This window comes from Sciurus vulgaris, assembly GCF_902686455.1.
Source record: "Sciurus vulgaris genome assembly, chromosome: 9".
In the NCBI taxonomy this organism is placed as follows: Eukaryota; Metazoa; Chordata; class Mammalia; order Rodentia; family Sciuridae; genus Sciurus; species Sciurus vulgaris.
The window spans coordinates 82,571,260-82,592,807 of NC_136469.1; the positions used below are offsets into that span (position 1 = coordinate 82,571,260).

At 33.1% G+C, this 21,548-nt stretch overlaps 1 protein-coding gene across 1 annotated transcript in view; it reads left to right on the forward strand.

Moving 5' to 3' along the window:
- CNOT6L (CCR4-NOT transcription complex subunit 6 like) overlaps nucleotides 1-21,548 on the forward strand; it is a 90,237-nt gene that overhangs the window by 59,875 nt on the left and 8,814 nt on the right. The window contains exons 8-11 of the mRNA XM_079152956.1: nucleotides 3,234-3,388; nucleotides 14,114-14,265; nucleotides 16,697-16,924; nucleotides 18,517-18,719. Coding sequence (XP_079009082.1) covers nucleotides 3,234-3,388; nucleotides 14,114-14,265; nucleotides 16,697-16,924; nucleotides 18,517-18,719 — 738 coding nt within the window. The remainder of the gene's footprint in view (nucleotides 1-3,233; nucleotides 3,389-14,113; nucleotides 14,266-16,696; nucleotides 16,925-18,516; nucleotides 18,720-21,548) is intronic.

The window sequence follows — 21,548 nt, forward strand, 5'->3', positions numbered from 1 at the left end:
AATATGGATATTTTGGTACTATGAAGTAATGAAATTAGAGATGTAATTAGAATGAAACCAAAATTTAGTTTTGTTCTACAAAAAATTTCTAAGCAAATTACATGCAAAAAATCAATATTGATTTAAAAATTTTTTTAAATTTAAAGTTTCTCAATCTCAATTATTACATCAATAGTCTAATTCTAGATGAATAAATGACTTTGGTGGAATGGATTCCAATGAAGTTTTAGGAAGTAGAGTTTAACAAAATCTTATTTCTCCTCTGGGCATTTTATAATGATGATATTTCGGGTATGTATGTGTGATTATTCAGTTGTGTACATGATGCAGGCTTAAAAGAAGTTGCCTAATCTTCTCCCTTTTGTCTGTTTTTTTCTCCCCCTTCTTAGCATCATTCACAGTTATGTGTTATAATGTGTTATGTGATAAATACGCTACCCGGCAGCTATATGGCTATTGCCCATCCTGGGCATTAAACTGGGAATACAGGAAAAAGGGAATTATGGAAGAAATTGTTAACTGTGACGCAGATATCATTAGTCTTCAGGTAACACTAGAAATTAAGTTGTCTTTGACTTTAAGGCGAACTCAAAACAATAGAAGATTCTTCTCTGGGAGACATTCTGTGTTCAAGCAAAACTCAAAAGGAATTATTTTCTCTCCGTGTCTTAACAAAAAAAGGTTAATTTTAATAAGCATTTAAAAGATTTCCACAGTGAAACTATTTTGCTGAGTACAGCTATGTACTCGTATTCATTTATGATTTTCTGAACTCTTACCCATTATCCATTTTAGTAGTTCACCTCATGAACAAATCTACAGAAGATTGCCAGTCTTTGAGGAATATAAATTTAATTTATAATAGAGTCTAGAAAAAAGGGCTAGTCCACAATTTTTCCTTAAAGATAACCATTTAAAAATATTGTACTAATAAATCATACATTTTTGCCTTACTTTATAAACTACCTCTGAAATTGAGACTCCTCTCAATTCATGCAGTTTTATTTTAGAAAATGTCCAGTATCTGCTGGACTTTTTGAAACCGTGAACATAATTTTAAAAATTCTTGCTTCCTCATTTAAAGATCCTTTAAGGCCTCAGGTCTCCAAGGTCTAAAATGCTGATGAAGGTACTGACTCATAAAGGGCCCAATAGTAGAAGTTGGAGAGGGAGAATTGAGAGGGAGACCTTAGAGTTTTCTGTTTAGTAACACCTCATTATTATCATTATAAATGAAGAAATGAGTATTATCATTTAAATGAAGAAATGTGTTTTAATGAAATATGTTTTACCACTTCTCAACACTTAACTGATGATTAACCAAAAACATTTGAGTAGATATTAGTAATTTTTTTCTCAGCAACTTTCAAAGCATGTTAAGTGCTTGAAGATGTGTTTAACATTTTTAATTGATAATAATTGTGTATTTTAATGGGATACAGTGGGATATTTCTATTGTGGAATGATCAAATCAGGCAAAGTAACTTATCTGTCACCTCAAATACCATTTATTAAAGGTGCTTTAAAAATTTGTATTGTATCACCCACTAATTAAAAATGATTACTTATAAATAAATACATGCATACGTGTATATATTTTTGTGTGTGTGTATGTGAGGGTTATTACTGGTGATTAAACCCAGGACCTTGTACATGCTAAGCAAGCACTCTAATACTGAGCTGTATCCCTATCCCTTTTTAAATTTTATGTGGAGCAGGGTATTGTTGAGTTGCCTAGGCTGACCCTGAATTTGTGATCCTCCTGCTTGAATCTCTGGGATTACAGACCTGTACCACCATGCCTGCTACTTTTATTTTTATTTTTATTTAAAAAAATTTTTTTTTAGTTGTCAGTGGATCTTTATTTTATTTATTTTATTTGTATGTGGTGCTGAGGATCAAACCCAGGGCCTCACACATGCCAGGCAAGTGCTCTCACTGAGCCACAGCCCCCCAACCCCCACCCTGCTACTTTGAAGTATTTTTTTTGGTAATAGAGTATCTTGATTTTTTTAATGTTGGCTGGGAAATAAAATATAAAAATCTTCAAAACTTAAATTTTCTTGTAAACATTGAGTGACAATTGGAGGGAGGAGGAAACAAAATTAGGCTATTTTAGTTATTGAACTGTCCACCTTTTGGTTTAGTATTTATAGTAATAACAGCCTCATACCCTTCTAAATAATGTATAGTTTGAAGGATAATTCATCATAATTTAAGAAAACTTTATCTTATTGTAACAACTGTATGACAGTGCTCCTTCTACAAGAGTTGAAAATTCTGAAAAAATATAAGACTTGTTGAAAGAAGACCATGTTCCCATATCCCCAAAGATAGTTGCTATGTTAAAGCTTCTATTTCTCTTCTACACATTTCCTTTTTATTCACTTACCAACTTGTATTTACCTACATATTTTCAAAATAAAACTGACTGTTAGCATATTTTGTTTCTGGTTTATTGTACTTAATGCATTTTCCATGTTACCAATATTCTTCAAATTCAGTTAATTATATCAGCATATATTATTTGAGTTAACTTTTTCCCTTCTATTGGGCATTTCGTTGTTTATAACGTTTTGCTATTATAAAATCATGCTGTTAACAGCATCCTCATTCATAAATCATCTTCGTATTTGATTATTTTATTTGGAAAGATTTATTAAAAAAGTTGATCAAAGTAAAATAATTAAATTATTAAGAGAGACCTTTGCATGACTGGTATTCAGGTACCTAAACATTTATAAAGTGTAGATTTTTTTTGTTGATTTTCTGTTTCTCAATCTTGGGTATCAGTCTTTCACGCCATAGTTCAGAAGAGTAAAATACTTTAAAAAATTACCTCTCTCTATATAAAATGTACTATTACCTATCACCTTAACCTATATCATATGCCCAGCTTACTTTGTCTAATTATTACTGGTCTTGAGGAAGTGAATTATATTTGAATAAACTCTAAATTGGAAGTCTAGAGACTTGGGATGTATAATCCTACTCCTATTACTAACCAGCTGTGTGAACATAAGAAAATCATGTCACCTTTCTGATTCTTTCATGTTTAAAAAACTGCCATTGCTAAATGACAGCTTGGCAGCTGTTAACAATAGGGTAAGATAGATAATATTCATTATGTGAACTGTTTGAACTTAATCATACCTTACTCATAATGTTGAATATTTTTATGTCTTAATCAGTGTTTCCCTGTGTCATATAGATAACAATTTTCTTTATCTCAGGAAGTGGAAACAGAGCAATACTTCACTCTCTTTCTGCCAGCATTGAAGGAGCGTGGATATGATGGATTTTTTTCTCCAAAGTCACGTGCCAAAATCATGTCTGAGCAGGAGAGAAAGCATGTGGACGGTTGTGCAATATTCTTCAAAACAGAAAAGTGAGTTAAGGAAACAGCAAAACAGTGTAAATTTATTTAATTATCACGCATTTAAAATTGGCTTTGGTTTGACCAAAAAAAAAAAAAAAAAAAAAAAGTTAAAAACAAGTGTTACAGAAGTTAAAACTTGGTAATACTTTTTTTTTTTTTTTTTAAAGACTGTATATTGGAAATGGGGATGATTATTGTGTTATTCTTTATGCTTTTATTGCCAAATTACACAAAAAGTTTTAGAAGTAGTTTTGAATATGGTTTTACAGTTTTTCAAAATATATTTTCATAAATAAAAGTTTTTGTGAAAAGTGAAATTGTTGCCTTTTAAGATTAGCAATAAGTCATCTAGGTTTCTTTTTTGTGTTTTTTGGTAGTTGGCTTTTTTCAGAATCATTCATTTTATCAACGTTTTCATTATTTCAGTTAACATTTAATACACTTATGTACTCATTTTTCACTAAATATTTGCTGAGCATTTGTTTGTGCTAGGTCTCTCATTCTAGGCATGATAGACAAAAAGATAGACAAGACATAGTTTCTGATTTCACTGAGAGCACAAATCTAGTAGGAAGAGATGGGCATAGAAGAGAATTATATGCATAAGAGAGAGAATAGATCAGTCAGGCAGGACAGAGGAGAGGCACTGAGCTTATGGAAGTGGGAAATTAAAAGAATAGATTGAGACAGGGCAATGGAAAATGCAGAAAGTCTGATAAAGGCTGAATCCCATGGTTAATTGGGAGTTGATGTATTAGATAGGGATTTATCTACTTATAAAATAAACATATATATGCGTGTAACTATTTTCCAGTACTTCCCTTTTTAATCTCTATTATAACAAAGCCAGTCATTACTTTTGTTGACATAGTATCTTACTAGTATGACTATACTATTTTAGGTAAATACATTCAGTGAATTTGAAAGATACTTGGTACACTTTTATTTGTTTTTTTTCCTTTTTTTCCTACTTTTCATTTATTTGTGCATAATTTCCTGTCTTTTCTATGAGTTTTTAGTAGAGATAATCTCATTTTGGTTTGTATTTAGTGCTGGTCTCTATATCTGAGGTCAGACTATACTGAATTCTGTACTTTTTTATGAATTTTAGAGTAAGAGTTATTATTATTTCGATGGTGTTTATAACATGTCAGGTCTTTTCTAGTTATTTATATGAATTGCCTTATTTAATTTTTAAAGCAAGCAATCCTCAGAAGTAGGCAAGAACTATTTCCTGGTTTTTGTTTTTGTTTAATAGGTGAGGAAAGCAGGGCATGCCCAGGTTCAGCATCTTGCCCAAGGTTACACCACAGTCTGACTTTATAGTCCATACTTTTAACCACTGTAATAAATGAATTCTTTCAAAATTTTGTTTGCACTTCCGTTATTATTTGTATCTCTTTCAAGGTACCTCATTTGGGAAAATTGCCTTAAATTTGACATTTGTTACCTATGTTCATATAGAGATTTCTCTGAAACACCATTGCTTTTAAAAATATATTGATAACATTGAGACATGCCAATTATTTCTTTTTCCACTTTCCATTATTTCTTTTAAGAAAATATGGAAGACTTTTTTTTATCATTTCTCTCAGTTTTGAGAGGAAAAATTTAAAATTCCTTGATAATTTGCTAGAGGTGATTAAGAATTTGAAATTGTTATCTAGGGAACTTTACAAACATTGGGTATTTCTGCAAATTGATTCTTAAGTTATTAAAACTGAACACGATCCCAAGTCAGTAGCACAAGCCTATAATCCTAGCTATCTGAGAGGCTGAGGGGAAGATCACAAGATCAAGGCCCTCCTGGGCAACTTAGTGAGACCTGGTTTCAAAATTTAAAAAACAAATTATAAAAAAGGGCTGGGGATGTAGTTCAGTGGCAGAATACCTCTGGGTTCAATTCCCTGTGCTACAAAAATTCATTTACCCAAAACAACTATCTGCAGTTCAAAAGCATTTTGTAAAATACACAAGTGTGTGTGTACATATATGTATATATGGTGTGTGTATGTAGACTGGGTTTTAGATTTTTTTTGACTCAGAATTTAAATTCTTTTTGCTATGTTTTATTCTGAAATGCTGTGAATTAAGAAATGAGTACATAGGAAAAACTTAGCTGTATCTATTTTTCTTCCCTTCCTCTTTAACTTTTTTTCCTAAATAGTAACATGGACTCCACAACAAATGAAGACTGTGATACGTTATTTTATTGTACCTCTTGTGAATTTCCCTGGAATGTCAGGATTGTACTATTACAATAAAATAAAAGCACCTTCTGTTCAGTATCGAATATTTATTCTTGTCCTATTAGCCAACTATCCAACACCAAACTATTTGGAATTTAACACAAAGTTCATTACTTGCCTTTATTCTTTCTTCAGATTGGAGAGAGAACAGTTCAATGAAAAGTGTATAAAGCCAGATGTTTCTCCTGTTTATTTAGCTATATGATCTTGAATGAGCCACTTACCCTTTCTGGATCTGTTTTTTTCATTTATATATTCTTGTTCATAAGATCATTTTTTAATATTGTTTATGAAATTAACAAAGTCAGAAGATAACTTTAGAAGAGTACATTGACTCTATATGCTTTTGAAAGACTCATTCTTTGAGTCAGATCAGAGTATCTGATAATTTCGTCTTCACTGATGACTGTTTAAGCCTCCCTGTAAAACAGTGATACAAAGTAAGTAATGATAAATGGAAACTAAATTTAATTACTATTTTTAGCAAAATACATCCTCAGCATGATGAAATGACAGAATATTACCTAGTACAGGCTAGGACTTAGATTACAAATATTCAGAGAATTAGAATGTAATATAGTAGTTTAGTTTTACTTGTCACTGGAGATCAAACCCAGGGCCTTGCACATCCTAAGCACATATTCTACCACTGAACTACATTCCATCTACTTTTAGTTAATTTGGGGGATTCAGTAGGTAATTCTGGCAGCATCTTTTGCTTCTTATTATGAACATCATTTTTAATAGTTAAATATATAGAGACATTAGAAAATAGAATTTTGTTAAAATGTCAGAAATCAGCTTTTGCTTTTTCTCGTGTTATCTACAGTCCAAAGCATTTTATTAAAAAATGTTTGTATGTGCATATATGTATAATATGTGTGTGAGAGAACAGTTATAGACAGATTATTTTAGATTCAGAATTGAAATTCTTTTTGCCATGTTTTATTCTATAGGATTAACTATTAGTAGGAATGGTTTTTTTTTTTTTAACCAGATACGCAACTTGAAGAAATCCAAAATGGGAAAGGATGGAGATGAAACTAGACCCAGTTGTTAGACTTGCCTGCTGTTCCTGAGGTTAGCTGTTCAGATCATCTGATCATACTTTAAATCAGTGAAAAAGGGAAAGATGAGAACAGCAATTTATAACAGTGTGGCCACTGCACTGTGAAGAAGCAACCTCTTACCATAGGAGTGGGAACTTAAGTTGTTATGGTACTTAGTCCTTGCTGTATTGCCTCATTTTCTAACCTGCTTCTAGTCTCATAGGTATCACATAAGGCCAAGTCCTTGATTTTTCTTTTCATACTACTACAAGCAGTTTTGTGCTTGGGAAGAGGGCATTCAGAAGTTACAGTGTCATTCCAAAATGAGTGTTATAATACTCCTCATTGGTCTCTTGGTTATTAAGTTTCTCTGGCTTAAGTGGTGCTTGCATTTAGAACTTGTATATGTGACTTTAAAACGTGAAATCTTGATTTCTGATTTCTAACGTTAACTTCCCATGAATTCAGAATGGAACATAAAATTATGGTTTCATGCACAGTTCCCTTCTCTTCAAATATGGTTAATGATAACTGTTACACTTAATTCCAGAGAGTTTTTATGGAACAGTGGTAAAGAATGTGAACAGTTTTCAATAGTTAGAAGTGTTGTACAACCACAGGATTGTACTTATTCACTTTTCTTTCATATTTATTCTAGTCTCTAAATTGCCTTTTCTACTTAGTAGAAAAGTAATTATAAGAGTATAATTATAATTACTTAAATATAATACTTATAATAATTACTTAAAGTGACCCAAGAACATTTATAATTACTTAAAGTGACCCAAGAACATTTTCTATAGTATTTTATACTGAATATACAGTAACTATAATTACTTAAATAATTAAAGTGATCCAAGAACATTTCCTATAGTATTTTATACTGAATATACAGTAAAATCTGGTTTAAGAGTACATAGATGTGATCCAGAAAAGGAGGGTTTGAGGTATCTCATGGACAGTTATACTGCCTTCTTTCTTTACTTTGTACTACATTGTTCTTTTTTATGGGTAGGGAATATTACTTCCCCCCCCCCCCCCTCTCTCTCAAGTACCAGGAATTGAACCCAAGGTTGCTTCACCACTTAGCCATATCCCCAGCCCTTTTTTTACATTTTATTTAGAGACAGGGACTTGCTGAGTTGCTAAGTGCTTCATTAATCTGCTGAGGCTGTCTTTGAACTTGTGATCCTCCTGCCTCAGCCTTAGCTGGGATTATAGGCCTGTGCCACCTCACCTGGCTTATAGATTGTTTAGTTGCTGGTAATTGGTATTCACTGCCCTCTGTCTAGCATTAGTCACATGACAGCCAATCAAATTGCTTTTAAACCACAGGTTGGTAAGAAATGAAGTTATTTCTTTGTCTGAAGGCTTGTTTTGGACAAGTTCTTCCTGCATGTGAATATTCAGATGAATGATCTTTCTCATGTGAGGTTTTTTTCCCTTTGTTTTTTGGTCATATTGATCTTCACTTTATGTATTCTTTCTTATACCCATGTGACTTTTATTTAGATTTTTCTAAAAAGCAGAAGAATAATTCTTAGAAAAAAAAAAGTGTCAGTTATGATGCTTATAGCATCTGTATACCAGTCACAGAGTACAAATAATAAATGAATTTAAGTACTAAAAGACAAGTTTAAGATTTTCCACATTACCAATGCTTGGTGTCTTGGATTAATGACTAGAAAAATAACTATAAACCAATATATCTTATTTAAAAGAAATATCTAATAGAAGCAATGAAGACCTGTATATTTCAAAATGATTCCTTTATAAAATAAACAGAAACAAGGTATTGTGTAAGATCATAGCTATTCTTAAGTTATGAGAAATTCTTAAGGTTCAAGTAGCATATATAATTCTTACTTAATTTTCTCTAGAAAAAGGGAACTTTCTTTGATTCTTAACTTCTCAACTACCTGAGAACAGAAGCTGAAACTAGTGATAAGATTTGAGAGACACTCTCCTTTAATGTTTCTCAGTGTCAGAGAAGGGAGTGTTAGTTATAATGACATGTACTCTGTTTAGGAAAGCTAGTTTTATTTTTCTGCACTTTTTGAAACCAAAGACAATAAAAAGAAGATAACCTCAAGAAGACTGGGTGCTTTTAAAAATTAAAAGTAGGGCAATACTGTCATAAATTGTACCAATGAAGAAAGCTGGAAGCATCTAATAAGCCAAATATCATATTCAGGATTCATTTAAAAAGAATTGTTTTCTAAATGAAGAAAAGCATATTTAAAAGAAAAAGTTTTAAGAAGCTTTGGTCATTGCCAAGAAAATTAAGAAAAACCAAAGACTTGGTAGAAGTGCTGAGGAAAATAGTCAACGAGGAGGGTATTTTAAGTTTCAGGATGTTGTATAAATAACAAGGAAAGGATAGACCCACTGTGATTGTGTAAATACTGTTTGAACAAGAAAAAACAACTGCTCTTCCTTTCCAACCTGGGCCCAGCAAGATGGAACCTGCAAAGAAAAATGGTGGCAAGAACCATGACCCTTCTGCCACATGAGGAATTGATTCAAGAGTAGTCAGCATTCACAAGCATGTCTATGGAGTGGGCTTCAAGAAGCATGCTACTTGGACATCAGAGAGATCAGGAAGTTTGCCATGAAGGAGATGGGAACTTAAGATGTATACATTGATAACAGGCCCAATAAAGCTGTCTGAGCAAAAGGAATGGGAATGTCCCATATCATACCCACGTGTGGTTGTCCAGAAAACGTAATGAAGATAAAGATTCACCAAACACACTCTGCTTTGGTAAACCATGTCCCTATCATAACTTTCAAACATTTAGTCAGTTAGTACGTATGAGAACTAGTTGTCCATTGTCAAAGATACAAAGCTGCTCCCCTTTAAAAAAAAAAAGAAAAAAGAAAAAAACCAGAGTCCCTATTTTGCTTTTATGATCTTATTGAAGGAGCATTATCTTCAAAGTAGAAGCATTAAGACAGGTGAAGAGGAGATTGGCAAACCAAAAAGGTAAGATTGGTAAACTGAGTCATTAAACTGCTTTAACTGGTTACATTTCTAAGTGAAAATAAGTATATCCATGATATTAAAGGTCTTGTAAAAATGTGACTAGAAAACTGGCATGGGTAATCTGTTATGAATATCTGAATATAGGGGAAGTTCTAGGATTTTTGAGATAGTTTAACATCTTATTCTGCAAAAAGATTTGCCTATCCTCGATTTTCCTCATCTTTGTAATGGGAATAGTAATGCCTCCTATTGCAATTTGAGTTTCCAGAAAGAAGTCTGAGATAATTTGCCATTCTGGGGTATATTAGGAATCAACATTTGTGGGAAAGGGGAGGAAGCAGAATTCAACATCAAGAGGTGTAGAAATGGTTCCTCAGGGAGCTTTGGAGCTAATTTGGCCTATGAGAATGGGGAGGGGGGTTGCTAAAATTGTAAAGACCTTTTTTTTTTGCTTTTGATCTGCAGTTGGATGTTTGTGCTCAGAGTACATGACCTTGAGGGCATACAACTGACAAAATCCTTGAAGGGTAGATGAATCTGGGCAGTGTATCTCCAAGTGCAAATTTTAGGACTAACATTATAAAGTACTTAGCACAGATTTTCATTTTCATGCAGTAGATCCTCAATAATGGGTAACTTTTTTTTTTTTAATTTTTTTTTTTATTGTAAACAAATGGGATACATGTTGTTTCTCTGTTTGTACATGGCGTAAAGGCATACCATTTGTGTAATCATAAATTTACATAGAGTAATATTGTTTGATTCATTCTGTTATTTTTTTCCCTTCCCCCACCCCTCCCACCCCTCTTTTCCCTCTATACAGTGCTTCCTTCCTCCATACTTGCCCCCCTCCCTAACCCTAACTCTAACCCTAACACTAACCCTTCCCTCCCCCCATTATGAGTCATCATCCACTTAATAATGGGTAACTTTTATTTATTGTTATTTTTTTTCTGCCCTGTTGAGAACTTTAATTATTTGAGGGACAATAGAATGCATACACACCACATTTACAAATGCCCAAAAGCTGGTAAGAGTATTTAAACTTTTAGAAAAATAAAATGAAGTTTCAAAATGCTCCTGATATAATCTGAATGGGTAAACTAATCAGTGAATGCTCATAAAATGGTACTTAACAGAAATAATTTGCTTCTCTTAGATTTTTAATAGAGGAAAAGGAGGAATTGAAAATCACCTGGGAATACAGAAGAATATGTGCAAACATTACATCATTGGCTTTTATCAGAAATAATTTAGGTGTTCAACACAAAGTAGTTAAATAATCTATTTATTTAAAGAAAGAGGGTCTTGCTGTGTTGCCTAGACAGGCCTTGAAATCCTGGGCTCATATCAGTCTCCCGTGTAGCTGGGACAGCAGGTGTGCACCACTGCACCCAGTCTAGTTTATGGTGAATCTGTGTAGGGGACTCTAGTCATAAAAATTGATTTGGAAGTATATGGCTGTCTCTAAGGTGCAATTTTAGTCTTTAACAAAAATACAATAAAAAATGAAGAAGACTAGTTCATTTATGCCTTGTTCTAGGTACTCCTCTGTGTAAGTCAGTTTTCTATTACCTTCTGAGGCTAGATACTTTATAAACAAGATATGTATTTAGCTTTCAGTTTTGAAGGCTTAAGGACATAGCATTGCCAACAGCTTGGTTCTGATGAAGGCTTCATGGTGGATAGTCTCAAGGCAAGAGTGCCTGAAAGAAGAAATCATCTGGTGAGACAGATATCCAGAGATGGGAGCAGCCAGGATTGCTTCTTCATGATAACCAACCTCGGTCCCACAAGAAGTACCTCAATCTCTTTTGAGAACAGTGCCCCGCCCCCCTCACCTTTTACTAGGTTCTTCTTAAAGGTTCCAACAGCTTTTCCTTCACTACACTAGAGATGAAGCTTCCAACATGTGAACCCTTGGGGAACAAACTGCATCCAAACCATAGCATGTGCTTTTAAACTTTTGTTCAAATGAAAAACTGTTTTAACACTATTTATTCTGTAAAGAACTGATCTTTTCTGGAAAGAATTTGAGGGTAGGAGAGCATGTTTGTCATATACTTAAAGTGGTGTCACATGAAAGAGAAATTAGGTTTATTTTATATATCTTTAGAAGAGAAGATCTCAATCTATGTGTAAAGGAAAAAAAAGGAGGGAATATATAGGGAAGTAAACTTTAATGAAGACCTTTCTGAAAATAAGACTTCTGATACTCCCTTTCCTTCCCTGAAAGAATGATCTGACTTTGATATAAGCAAAATTATTCCAATAATAAAAATATTATTATTAAGCAGGATTTTAAGACATACTTGCAGAACTTCTAGGTTCCTAAAATAAGCCTTAAAAGTTCTGTGAATTTCTAAAGTTAATTAATTGCACTGGAATTTTAAAATTTTCACTCGTATATTTCAGATACCACATATTAACACTTTGGAAATCATTGACATGTTCCTGATGTGCTGCTTACTTGAATTGTTTTGGTGCAAGCAATAATGCAGTCATAAAAGTTGATCACATTTTCTGTGTGCAGGACAAGTTATTTACTCTGAATCTGTGTATGTCAATCAGAATTTTTATTACTACTTTGTAACCAAAATACAGAAAGCAGTTGGATACTGAGACAGATATAAGACTATAATTATCATCTATACCCTCTAATTTCAAGTTTTTCTAGTCATCAAAACCGGGTGATTGTTTTCAGTGATTGATTTACTCCAACATAATAATGCTTTAATCTGTTTTGTGTATTGGAATCACACTAAATTGTTTAAAAATTAAGAAGTCTGATGGATGGTCAATCCTAGCTATCTTTTTTGTTTTGTTTTGATTTGTTCTGGGGATTGAACCCAGACCACTGAGCCACATGCCAGCCCTTTTTTTAGATTTCATCTAGATACAGGGTCTTGCTGAGTTGCTGAGGGCCTCACCAAGTTGCTGAGACTGGATTTAAAGTTGCAGTCCTCCTGCCTCAGCCTCCCGAGCCTCTGGGATTACATGCATGCTCCACCTTACCCAGCTTAAATGTTTTTGAATCTGCTCACTGCTCTTTATTTCTCTTGCCTTGGTCCAAGCCATTGTATTTCATCAAAACAACCTCAAAACCTTTGCAGTTGGTTCCCTAATTCCGAATTTCCATTTTGTCTCCAATAATCTATTCTCCACAAAGCAACTATTGTGATCTTAAACATGTCTTTGTTTAGAGTTTTTAGTTGTTTTTGTCCCTCTCATCTTCAACATCATTTCTTACCCTTTCATTCTTTTCTGACCCATAAAATTACAAAGCTGTATGCTATCTCAGAACCTTTTACTCCTTCCTTCTACTGAGAATGTTCCTAATCCCATTCTTCACATTGATAACTCTTCATCCTTCATATTTGAACTTAAAGATCACTTCTTTAAAGAGTGGAAAATGTACTCCTTTTGACTCTGGGTTAGAAAAGGCACATGATTGGACCCTTTACACTTCTAAGCATATTTAAGGCCCAGTATTGGAGCAGGAAATGGGAACATTGTTTCATCTATCACAGCATCCTGTGCCATAGTAAGCTTTTAGTCACTATTTTTGAAGGGATGTGTGTGGGGCTCTGATTCAAGCTAAGAGGAAAGTGGGGAGTAAGCTGTTAGGAAGAACATAGATGTCTTATCTTAATACCTAGTGAAAAAGTAGCGTGTTTGTGGTTTGAGCTCTTTGTAATTTCACAACTGTAATAAAATTGGGCTAAAAGAGGTCAGGTTTGACCAAGTTCAGTGCTATTAAATGTAAGCACAAGACTAATTCTGTCAAATTCTACAACTCCATCATACTGAATTATTTAGTACTAAGGAAAGAAAATACTGTTAGTGCAGAAGCTATGATCATAGGGAGAGCCATTTCTTCATATTATAGAATCTGTTTCTCTGACACAGCCTTTTAGTAAAAACCAGATAGAAAAATTTGTTACTTGTTAACTGAGATATAGGTTGTGTCACTGAATTTCTTGACTAATCTCTTGATGTGATTGGAATAAAACTGCAAATAGGGCAGACAGATTTTATTCTGTTCTTTCTCATCAATGTACTGACTCAGTTAAGATTGTGTGTACCTTGTAATATCAGAAAATCTAAAGAGTAAGCAAATGAGGAAAGAATAATTTTCTCATACAAGAAGTCTAGAAATAGGCAGACCAGAACGGGTTCAGCTGATTGTTCATGACACTAGCTGGAAAATGCAGAGATACAAAAGGATGAAGGAATATATACCATCTTTCCTGGGTGAGGCCTCCAAGAAAATTTCTATACAAACCAGATTTCTTAAGTCTCATTGGTCAGAACTGTATCACGTGACCACTTGAAGTTAGAAAATGACAGAGATGCCAAATGGTATCTGTGTCTCATGCCCCCTTCACTTAGTTTCTTTTCGTGTGATGGTCTGAGTACCTAAATCACAAATTTGCATTGTGCCTTTTAGATTTACATTGGTGCAGAAGCATACAGTGGAATTTAACCAAGTGGCAATGGCTAATTCAGATGGATCCGAAGCTATGCTGAACAGAGTGATGACGAAAGATAACATTGGTGTCGCTGTGGTATTAGAGGTCCACAAAGAACTATTTGGAGCAGGTGAGTGCAATTTAAAATAGTTGTTAAGAAATGCCTTCCCAAGTTTTCATAAAGCAAGTGAAGAGATCTTGTTTTTACTTATTGCAAAGTTGTTTTCTTGTCTTTTGAGGAAATCTGAGAAAGATGGGCAGGAAAACTTATTGTATAAAACATTATGTGTTTCTTAGAAGTTTTTGAGTTATTCTGTGGTCTCTGTTAGTCTTTTTTACCTATCAGGTAATCTGTGTAAGGTCTTTGAATATGCCATTAATTCTAAAACTTTGAAATAGGGAGTGTTTTGATTAGCCTGAATTTAGAAATTATAATGACTTGATCCTCTTTTGAGCCATATTTTTAGTTTCTTGTGTGTGAACCCTTTGTCTTTAAGATTAAATACTTGGCACATTTTCTTTAATTTTTTTTTGTTACCTCTCAGTTATTGCTAGGGTAAAAGAGGGATTTTTATCTATTGCGGGATTGTTCTTCAGCTTTTTAGCTCATTTATAGCTTCCTTCAGAATCAGAAATTTGTTATGTACTTTGTGTTATCTAGACCTCTTTTTACCCTTCCTATTGCCTGCCTTTGAGTGTTACATTGTTTACTAGTTTGTTTTAAGGAAAAAGAAGGAAGTAAGGCCAGGTCAGTACTTTCTTTTTCTCTCTACCTTTTTTGCAGAGAAAAGGGGTTTTTTTTCACCTTGAGTATTGATTTGAATTATTCAGACCCTGCATATGTGTCATAACCTCCATCATTCTTCAGTATATTCTTCATCAAAGATAGTCTTTGATGTGAGATTTTGAATTTTTTTCTTTTTGAACCTCTCCTTGTTATCCATTTTTATGAATTTTATCTATTTTTATCTCATTCCTACCCCTTTTTCCCTTGGTACTTTTGTTCAGGTATGATTATAATGAGTTTCTTTTGGAGTTTTACTCCCCTTTTAACTTGCAGAAGAGTAATTCCAAACTCTACAGTAGGTACTTCCACTGAAGTACCTGAAATATGTATCTTTTGTATTCCTAGAAGAGGAATTTAATAATATAGAAAGTGCTTATGGCTTCTTTGCCATAAGCAAAGGGCACATTTTTAATACTTTATATATTAAACATTAATCTGCAGCCCAAAGTAACAGTACAAAACTTATAGGAAAAGAAGATACCTTAGAAGATTTTGGCAGGAAGTATTTATCTTCTCAGATTACATTAAAAATGATTCCTTGTATCACACATAGTAGATTACTTCAGTTAATTTTAATAGAAAAATTAAATTTCAATGTTCACTGATATTCCAATAGCCCAAAAATATAGAACTTGGAGACCCTCTCATCTCAGTCACATTCAAGGAATAGCTCTTTAATTTCACTATACAGGTCACAATGTATAGAATTTATGTAAATAGTTTTATTTAAGTGGTATCATACCATGCACACAGAACTTTATACCTTGGATATTTATGGACATTTTTCTGATGGCATATTAAAATTTTAATTTTTAAATAATTTTTAATATATTATCCTGTCCACCATTTTGAAAGTAACTATGTTAGTGTTTATTTTGACAGAATTAAAAAACATAGGATTTTAGGGACGAAAAAAGAACCTTAGTTGAATTTTCATTTTCTAAATGAACCTGAATACCAAAAAGGTTAAGTAACTGACTGGTTCAAGACCACTCAAAATAATTAGTAATAAAGCCTGATCTGAAACACAAGTGACCTTTGAGAGCACACAATTTTCATTTATCTAGGCGTGTGTTAGGAATTTGTTTAGGTAGAAAATTGACTTACTTTGTATAGCTTAATATCATGTGGTCTTTTTACAACTGATCTATCACTGTTAGATTCAGGAAATACAAGATGAATGAGTACTAGTGGAAAGAATTTAAAGTTTAGGTGACTTAAATAACTGAAAACCTGCCTCACTACAATTGTTATTGTACAATTTAAATGACAGATATTTCAAAATACTTATTTAAACTAAGAACTCAGGAAATGCAAGGCATTATAATAAAATATTGATTATATCATGATATAATTTCTAACTTGGGCAAGTAGAGCAGGGGTCAGCAAAGTTTTTCTGTAAATGTTTTAGGTTCTATAGGCTACATACAGTCTTAATCACAGACTTCCTCACCCCTATCCTTCCTTCCTTCCCCTTAAAAATATAAAAGCATCCTTAGCTTACACAGGCTATACAGAAATATATGGTGAGGCCAGGTTTAGCACACAGGCTCCCATTTGTCAACTTGATCTAGAAGAGTAATGCCCATATTAGGATTACCAGAAGCTTAGCCCCTTGACTTCTGAGAACCAGTTAGAAATAAAAAGAAGCCATAAATTTCTGGAGAAGAGTAAAGAAATTGCTATGGATCTTTTTGAAAAACTTTAAGATACCACTTGTCTTGAAACATAAAACATAACTTTTATCTTCTTTTTTTATAATGTTTAAAATTAGGTATGAAGCCTATTCATGCTGCAGACAAACAGCTGCTTATAGTGGCAAATGCCCACATGCATTGGGACCCAGAGTATTCTGATGTGAAACTTATCCAGACCATGATGTTTGTCTCAGAGGTCAAAAACATTCTGGAGAAAGCCTCAAGTAGGCCTGGCAGCCCAACTGCAGATCCTAATTCCATCCCGCTGGTGCTATGTGCAGATCTTAACTCATTGCCAGATTCAGGTATTTGTACATAATTTCCTTTTTGTTCTCAATTTTGATTTTAGTTTGAGTTGAAAGCCTTATAGCTCCTACTTTTTGAGTAGAGAATTTCTCTTCTAAATTAGAAAGTGTATCAGTGAGAATTCCAGGAATAGGGCAGTAGGTAATTTTTATTATTTTTATTTTTTTTATTTTGAAGCACGATCTTGCTAAGTTGCTGAGGTTGACCTTAAACTTCGGATCCTCCTGCCTCAGCCTCTCGAGTCACTGGGATTATAGGCATGCACCATGATGTCGGGCTTCAGTTTTCTATTTTACATGCTAAATTTCTAACATAAAACATTAAGGTATTACTTTTTTGTTATTACCACAGCATATTCTAAATTTTGTATATTATCATTAGGCTATTAAAATCACTCAACAATAAATACAAATATAACAAATGTCTATAAAATTTGAATATTAAAAAAGCCACTAAACACCTTTTTCTTTTAGAAAAAAATGTTGAAAACTTTGTTTACAAATGTTTTATGACCTTTGGCTAGTTGACACCCTGGCACCCTAACCATACTCTCCTTTTAATCCTTTGAGTTCAATTGCTCTGAATTACAAGTGTTCTCCTATTTAATTTGATTTCTTTAAGCCAGTTAGCTGTCATTTGTCCTCATAGCATAGTGAGCTGACTCTGGAGGGAGACTTTCAGGTTTGAATCCTAGTTCTGCCACTTAACATCTGTGTTCTGTGATCACGTTCCTCATTTTTAAATAAGAGAATAATCATTTTTTCTTCCTTGTAGAGTTGTTCATGAGATTGTAAGTTTGTAAGGCACTTAGATAGGTATATAATAAATGGTAGGTAAATGATAATTTTTTGAGCTGTTTACAGTACTGATACACATTAATTACTTATTTATTATATCTTGCTATCCTGTTCACAAATAGAGAGGACTCTAATATTAGTGTTTGATAATCATCATAAGAATTGTGATAATTTTTTCTTGTCTGCTGATTCATTGGAAACTACTTTCTGAATGTTGCTATTCTTTTTAACTTTTTAGATACATCTAATAATTTGGTCAGGTAATTTATCTTGGGCATATAATGTTCCTTGTAGTGTCAGGCTGAGAAATCTCATGCTTGCTCAAAATAATGACATTGTCTAGCTGACACTAGACATTGAAATGTTGAAGATGTAAAATGTTTTTGTTGTAAGTGATTTTTTATTGTATGTGCTATATTTATGTTTCCAAAGTTATTGGTTGTGTAGAACAGAAAAATATTCAAGAGAAAGGTTTAGAATAATATTCCCCAAACACTTAAGGTCAGGATCATTCTGGTGAATGTTGCTTAGGTCCTTGAAATCATATAAAACTGAAGGAACTATTGACAAACAGGCTATTCCTGGATAATCTGAAATAAGTAAATACTCTTCAAAAAAGTCTGACATTTGATTTAAAAAAAAATTTTTAACAATAAAGAAGGCAGTTTCATATGACTCAACCTAATAAAACCACTCTGAACCTGGTGTATGTACCTACCAGCAGGTCATAACTGTTAAAGCCTTGTGTAAGGACTAAATGCTAAATCGTACTGTTCCTTTCTTTATTCTGCTAGGTGTTGTGGAATATTTAAGCAATGGAGGAGTAGCTGACAACCATAAAGATTTCAAGGAACTAAGGTACAATGAGTGTCTTATGAACTTCAGCTGCAATGGAAAAAATGGAAGCTCAGAAGGGAGAATTACACATGGCTTCCAACTTAAGAGCGCCTATGAAAATAACTTGATGCCTTACACCAATTACACCTTTGATTTCAAAGTGAGTAGCAAGCTGTGTGCTAGTGTAGACATTTCAAATGTAAACATGTGACAAGAAAAGTGTAATTTCTGTACTTAAAATTATATAATCTTTAATTTTTTAGATTCTCAAAATGTCTAGTCTAAGTCTATACCTAAACATAAGGAATTTTGTTAGATTTGTGGTTGTTATTGTCTTGACAGTTTTTTTTGAACCTTCATTTTTTTTCCAAATTTTAGATAATACCGATGATAACAAATACTTCTGAAATGCTTACTGTGCTTCAGACACGTTTAACATACTTGGGCTAAATTCACCTTGAATTAATTTATATGATATTCAATAAAAAATTTCGTAGTACTTTCCATTTATCTTTAAAATTTCTAGGTTTCTTTTAAAGATGGGGTTGTAGGTCACATATATATCTGCCTCATACCCATTTAGTCATACTAATATATTCCCATAAGTGGAACAGTCCAGCATTAAAAAGGAAAAGGACAGTTTTTGCAAAATAAGAAAAGAAATTGAAGGACTATTTTATAGGACCAGCTCTTTAAAGAGATTGATCATTGTGGCTTATTCTGTAGTTAATCCCTTTTTTATTGCCTGTTTTCTGATCACTTTGTCTGCCTTTAGCTCTTATTTTGCCCCTATTCTACTTTGAGGTATTTCGGGCATCTATACTGTATACTATCCTGAAGAAATAAAGATATTAGAAAGTGGTTTGGTATAAGCAGCCATGAGAGATTTTAATACAATACCAAAGGAAATTTATGAAATGGGCTCTTTTATAATTCCATTAATCTTTTTTTTTTCATTTTTAATGTTTGTTCCTGAAAACAAACAGTAAGAGGAGAAAAGGCCATCTATGTGTTGATTTTATTTATCAGCTTTTGTAATCAGGAAGTGAAGAAAAAAACATCTTAGAACCTAATTTGGTATTTTTGCTGTTAGATAGTTCTAACCAGTGATAGTTCATTTTGTTTTAATCACTCATATACAGCAATATGCTGGTAAATATTTCTTGGAAAAAGAAGCCCTAATTTGTAGTTTGCTGATTTCTGTTTTTGAAGTTCTTCTGCTAAACCATATTCCAAGCTCCCAGCATGATACCTTTGAATGCAGTGTTGGGAAGCTTTGCTAATAAAGTTGGTACTAGCTGGCTTCAGGCACAGCAGTGTTTTGTGTGAGCTTAAAGAAACACCTCTACATTGATTAAACTGATTAAGTTTACTATAGGTTAAATCCTGTCCTTTTAACTGTATTAATTAATCTGCTGGTATAACCCAGAAATTTTGTAATAAAATTTCTGTAAAAGAAGTGTTCAATAATTCTACAACTATTATTGTTTTGGTATGCGTATAGGTAAAAGAAAATAGATATTATTCCTTCCTTGCTTTTTTAAAGGTTACTTCTTCCTTGTCCATAAAGCAAAAATCAGAGAAACAAACTTTGGCCTATCAATCTAAGCTGTCTTCCTCAATCATCTGAATTGGTCTAAAATTCTTTGTTAACATTTTTTCAAAATATATTACGTGTCTTAATAATCAAATCAACATTCAGACTGGCTAAACGAGTATAGTTAATAAACCAGAAGTGCTTGACTCAGAGAATGATGAAATAGAACAGATCTAGAAATTAGTGCAAAAGAGGCATATATATGAGTAGATAAGTAGACTGACAGAATAGATGAATGGGACAAGAGGGTATGGGATAGAAGGAAGGATGGTTAGAGAATGAAGTAAGACTAGAGAGAATGAACAATAAACTTTGCAGGTTTATATGAAGTATTTTATGTATTCTATTCCAATATTAAAGAAAGTCAATAAAAAAGGATAGTTAACACCAAATATAAAGTCTCCAGTGTTCAATATTAAATACAGATTTCACAATAGTGTCCTGACATTGCCTCACTGAGATGTTATTTAATTTTGTTTACTTGCCTTAGCATTTGTTTACTTTCTTAGTTACTGAATAAGTATTTAGAATTCAGTCATTTAACCTAGAACTGGTTTAGAGTGAATGAAGTATAGCTGTTAGGAGAATTATACCTTTCTCAACATAATAATGTAGACCAAGTAAGTTTAATAAACAATTTAACTCAAACCAGCTGCTCTTCTCACTGATCTCCTGTATCCCCAGTCTAAAGGCATTTTTAGTCAGCTTTTTCATCACTGTGACCAAAATATCTGCCAATAGCGACTTAGAGGAGGAATAGTTTATTTGGGGCTCATGGTTTCAGAGGTCTCAATCTAGATACCAGTTTTATTGCTCTGGACCCCAGTTGAGATAGCAATCATGGGGGAAGGGCCCAGAAGAGGAAAGCTGCTTGGTTCTTGGCAGGGTCAGGAAAAGAAGGGGTCTACAGGGAAGATGCACCCTTTTAGGGCATGATTCCAGTGACCCACCTCCATCAGCCATGCCCTGTCTGCCTGTAGTTATCACCAACCTCGTTCATTCAACCTAGGATGGACTTACTAGGTTAACAGCTCTCATGATCTAATCATTTTACCTGTGAATATTCCTGCATCAATAGGAGCTTTTGGGGGACAGCTCCAAATCAAAACAATGTATAAATTTAATGAAAAGATGAAGCAGGCTTCCTTAACATTTATGTTTTCCTTGACATTTATTAAGTGTCAAGTAATATACCTTTCTTTAAGTTATGAAATTTATAATTTTTCATATACTTTTAAAACACAAAGCTTTTAAAACACAAAGTTTCTGAGCATATTACTAGCTCAGAAACTGTTTTCATATTTTTCTCAAGTTTTAGAGACTTCTACAATGTAGTCTTATACAAAAGATAATTTTGTACATTAGTCTTTTTTTTTTTTTTTTTTTTAAAGA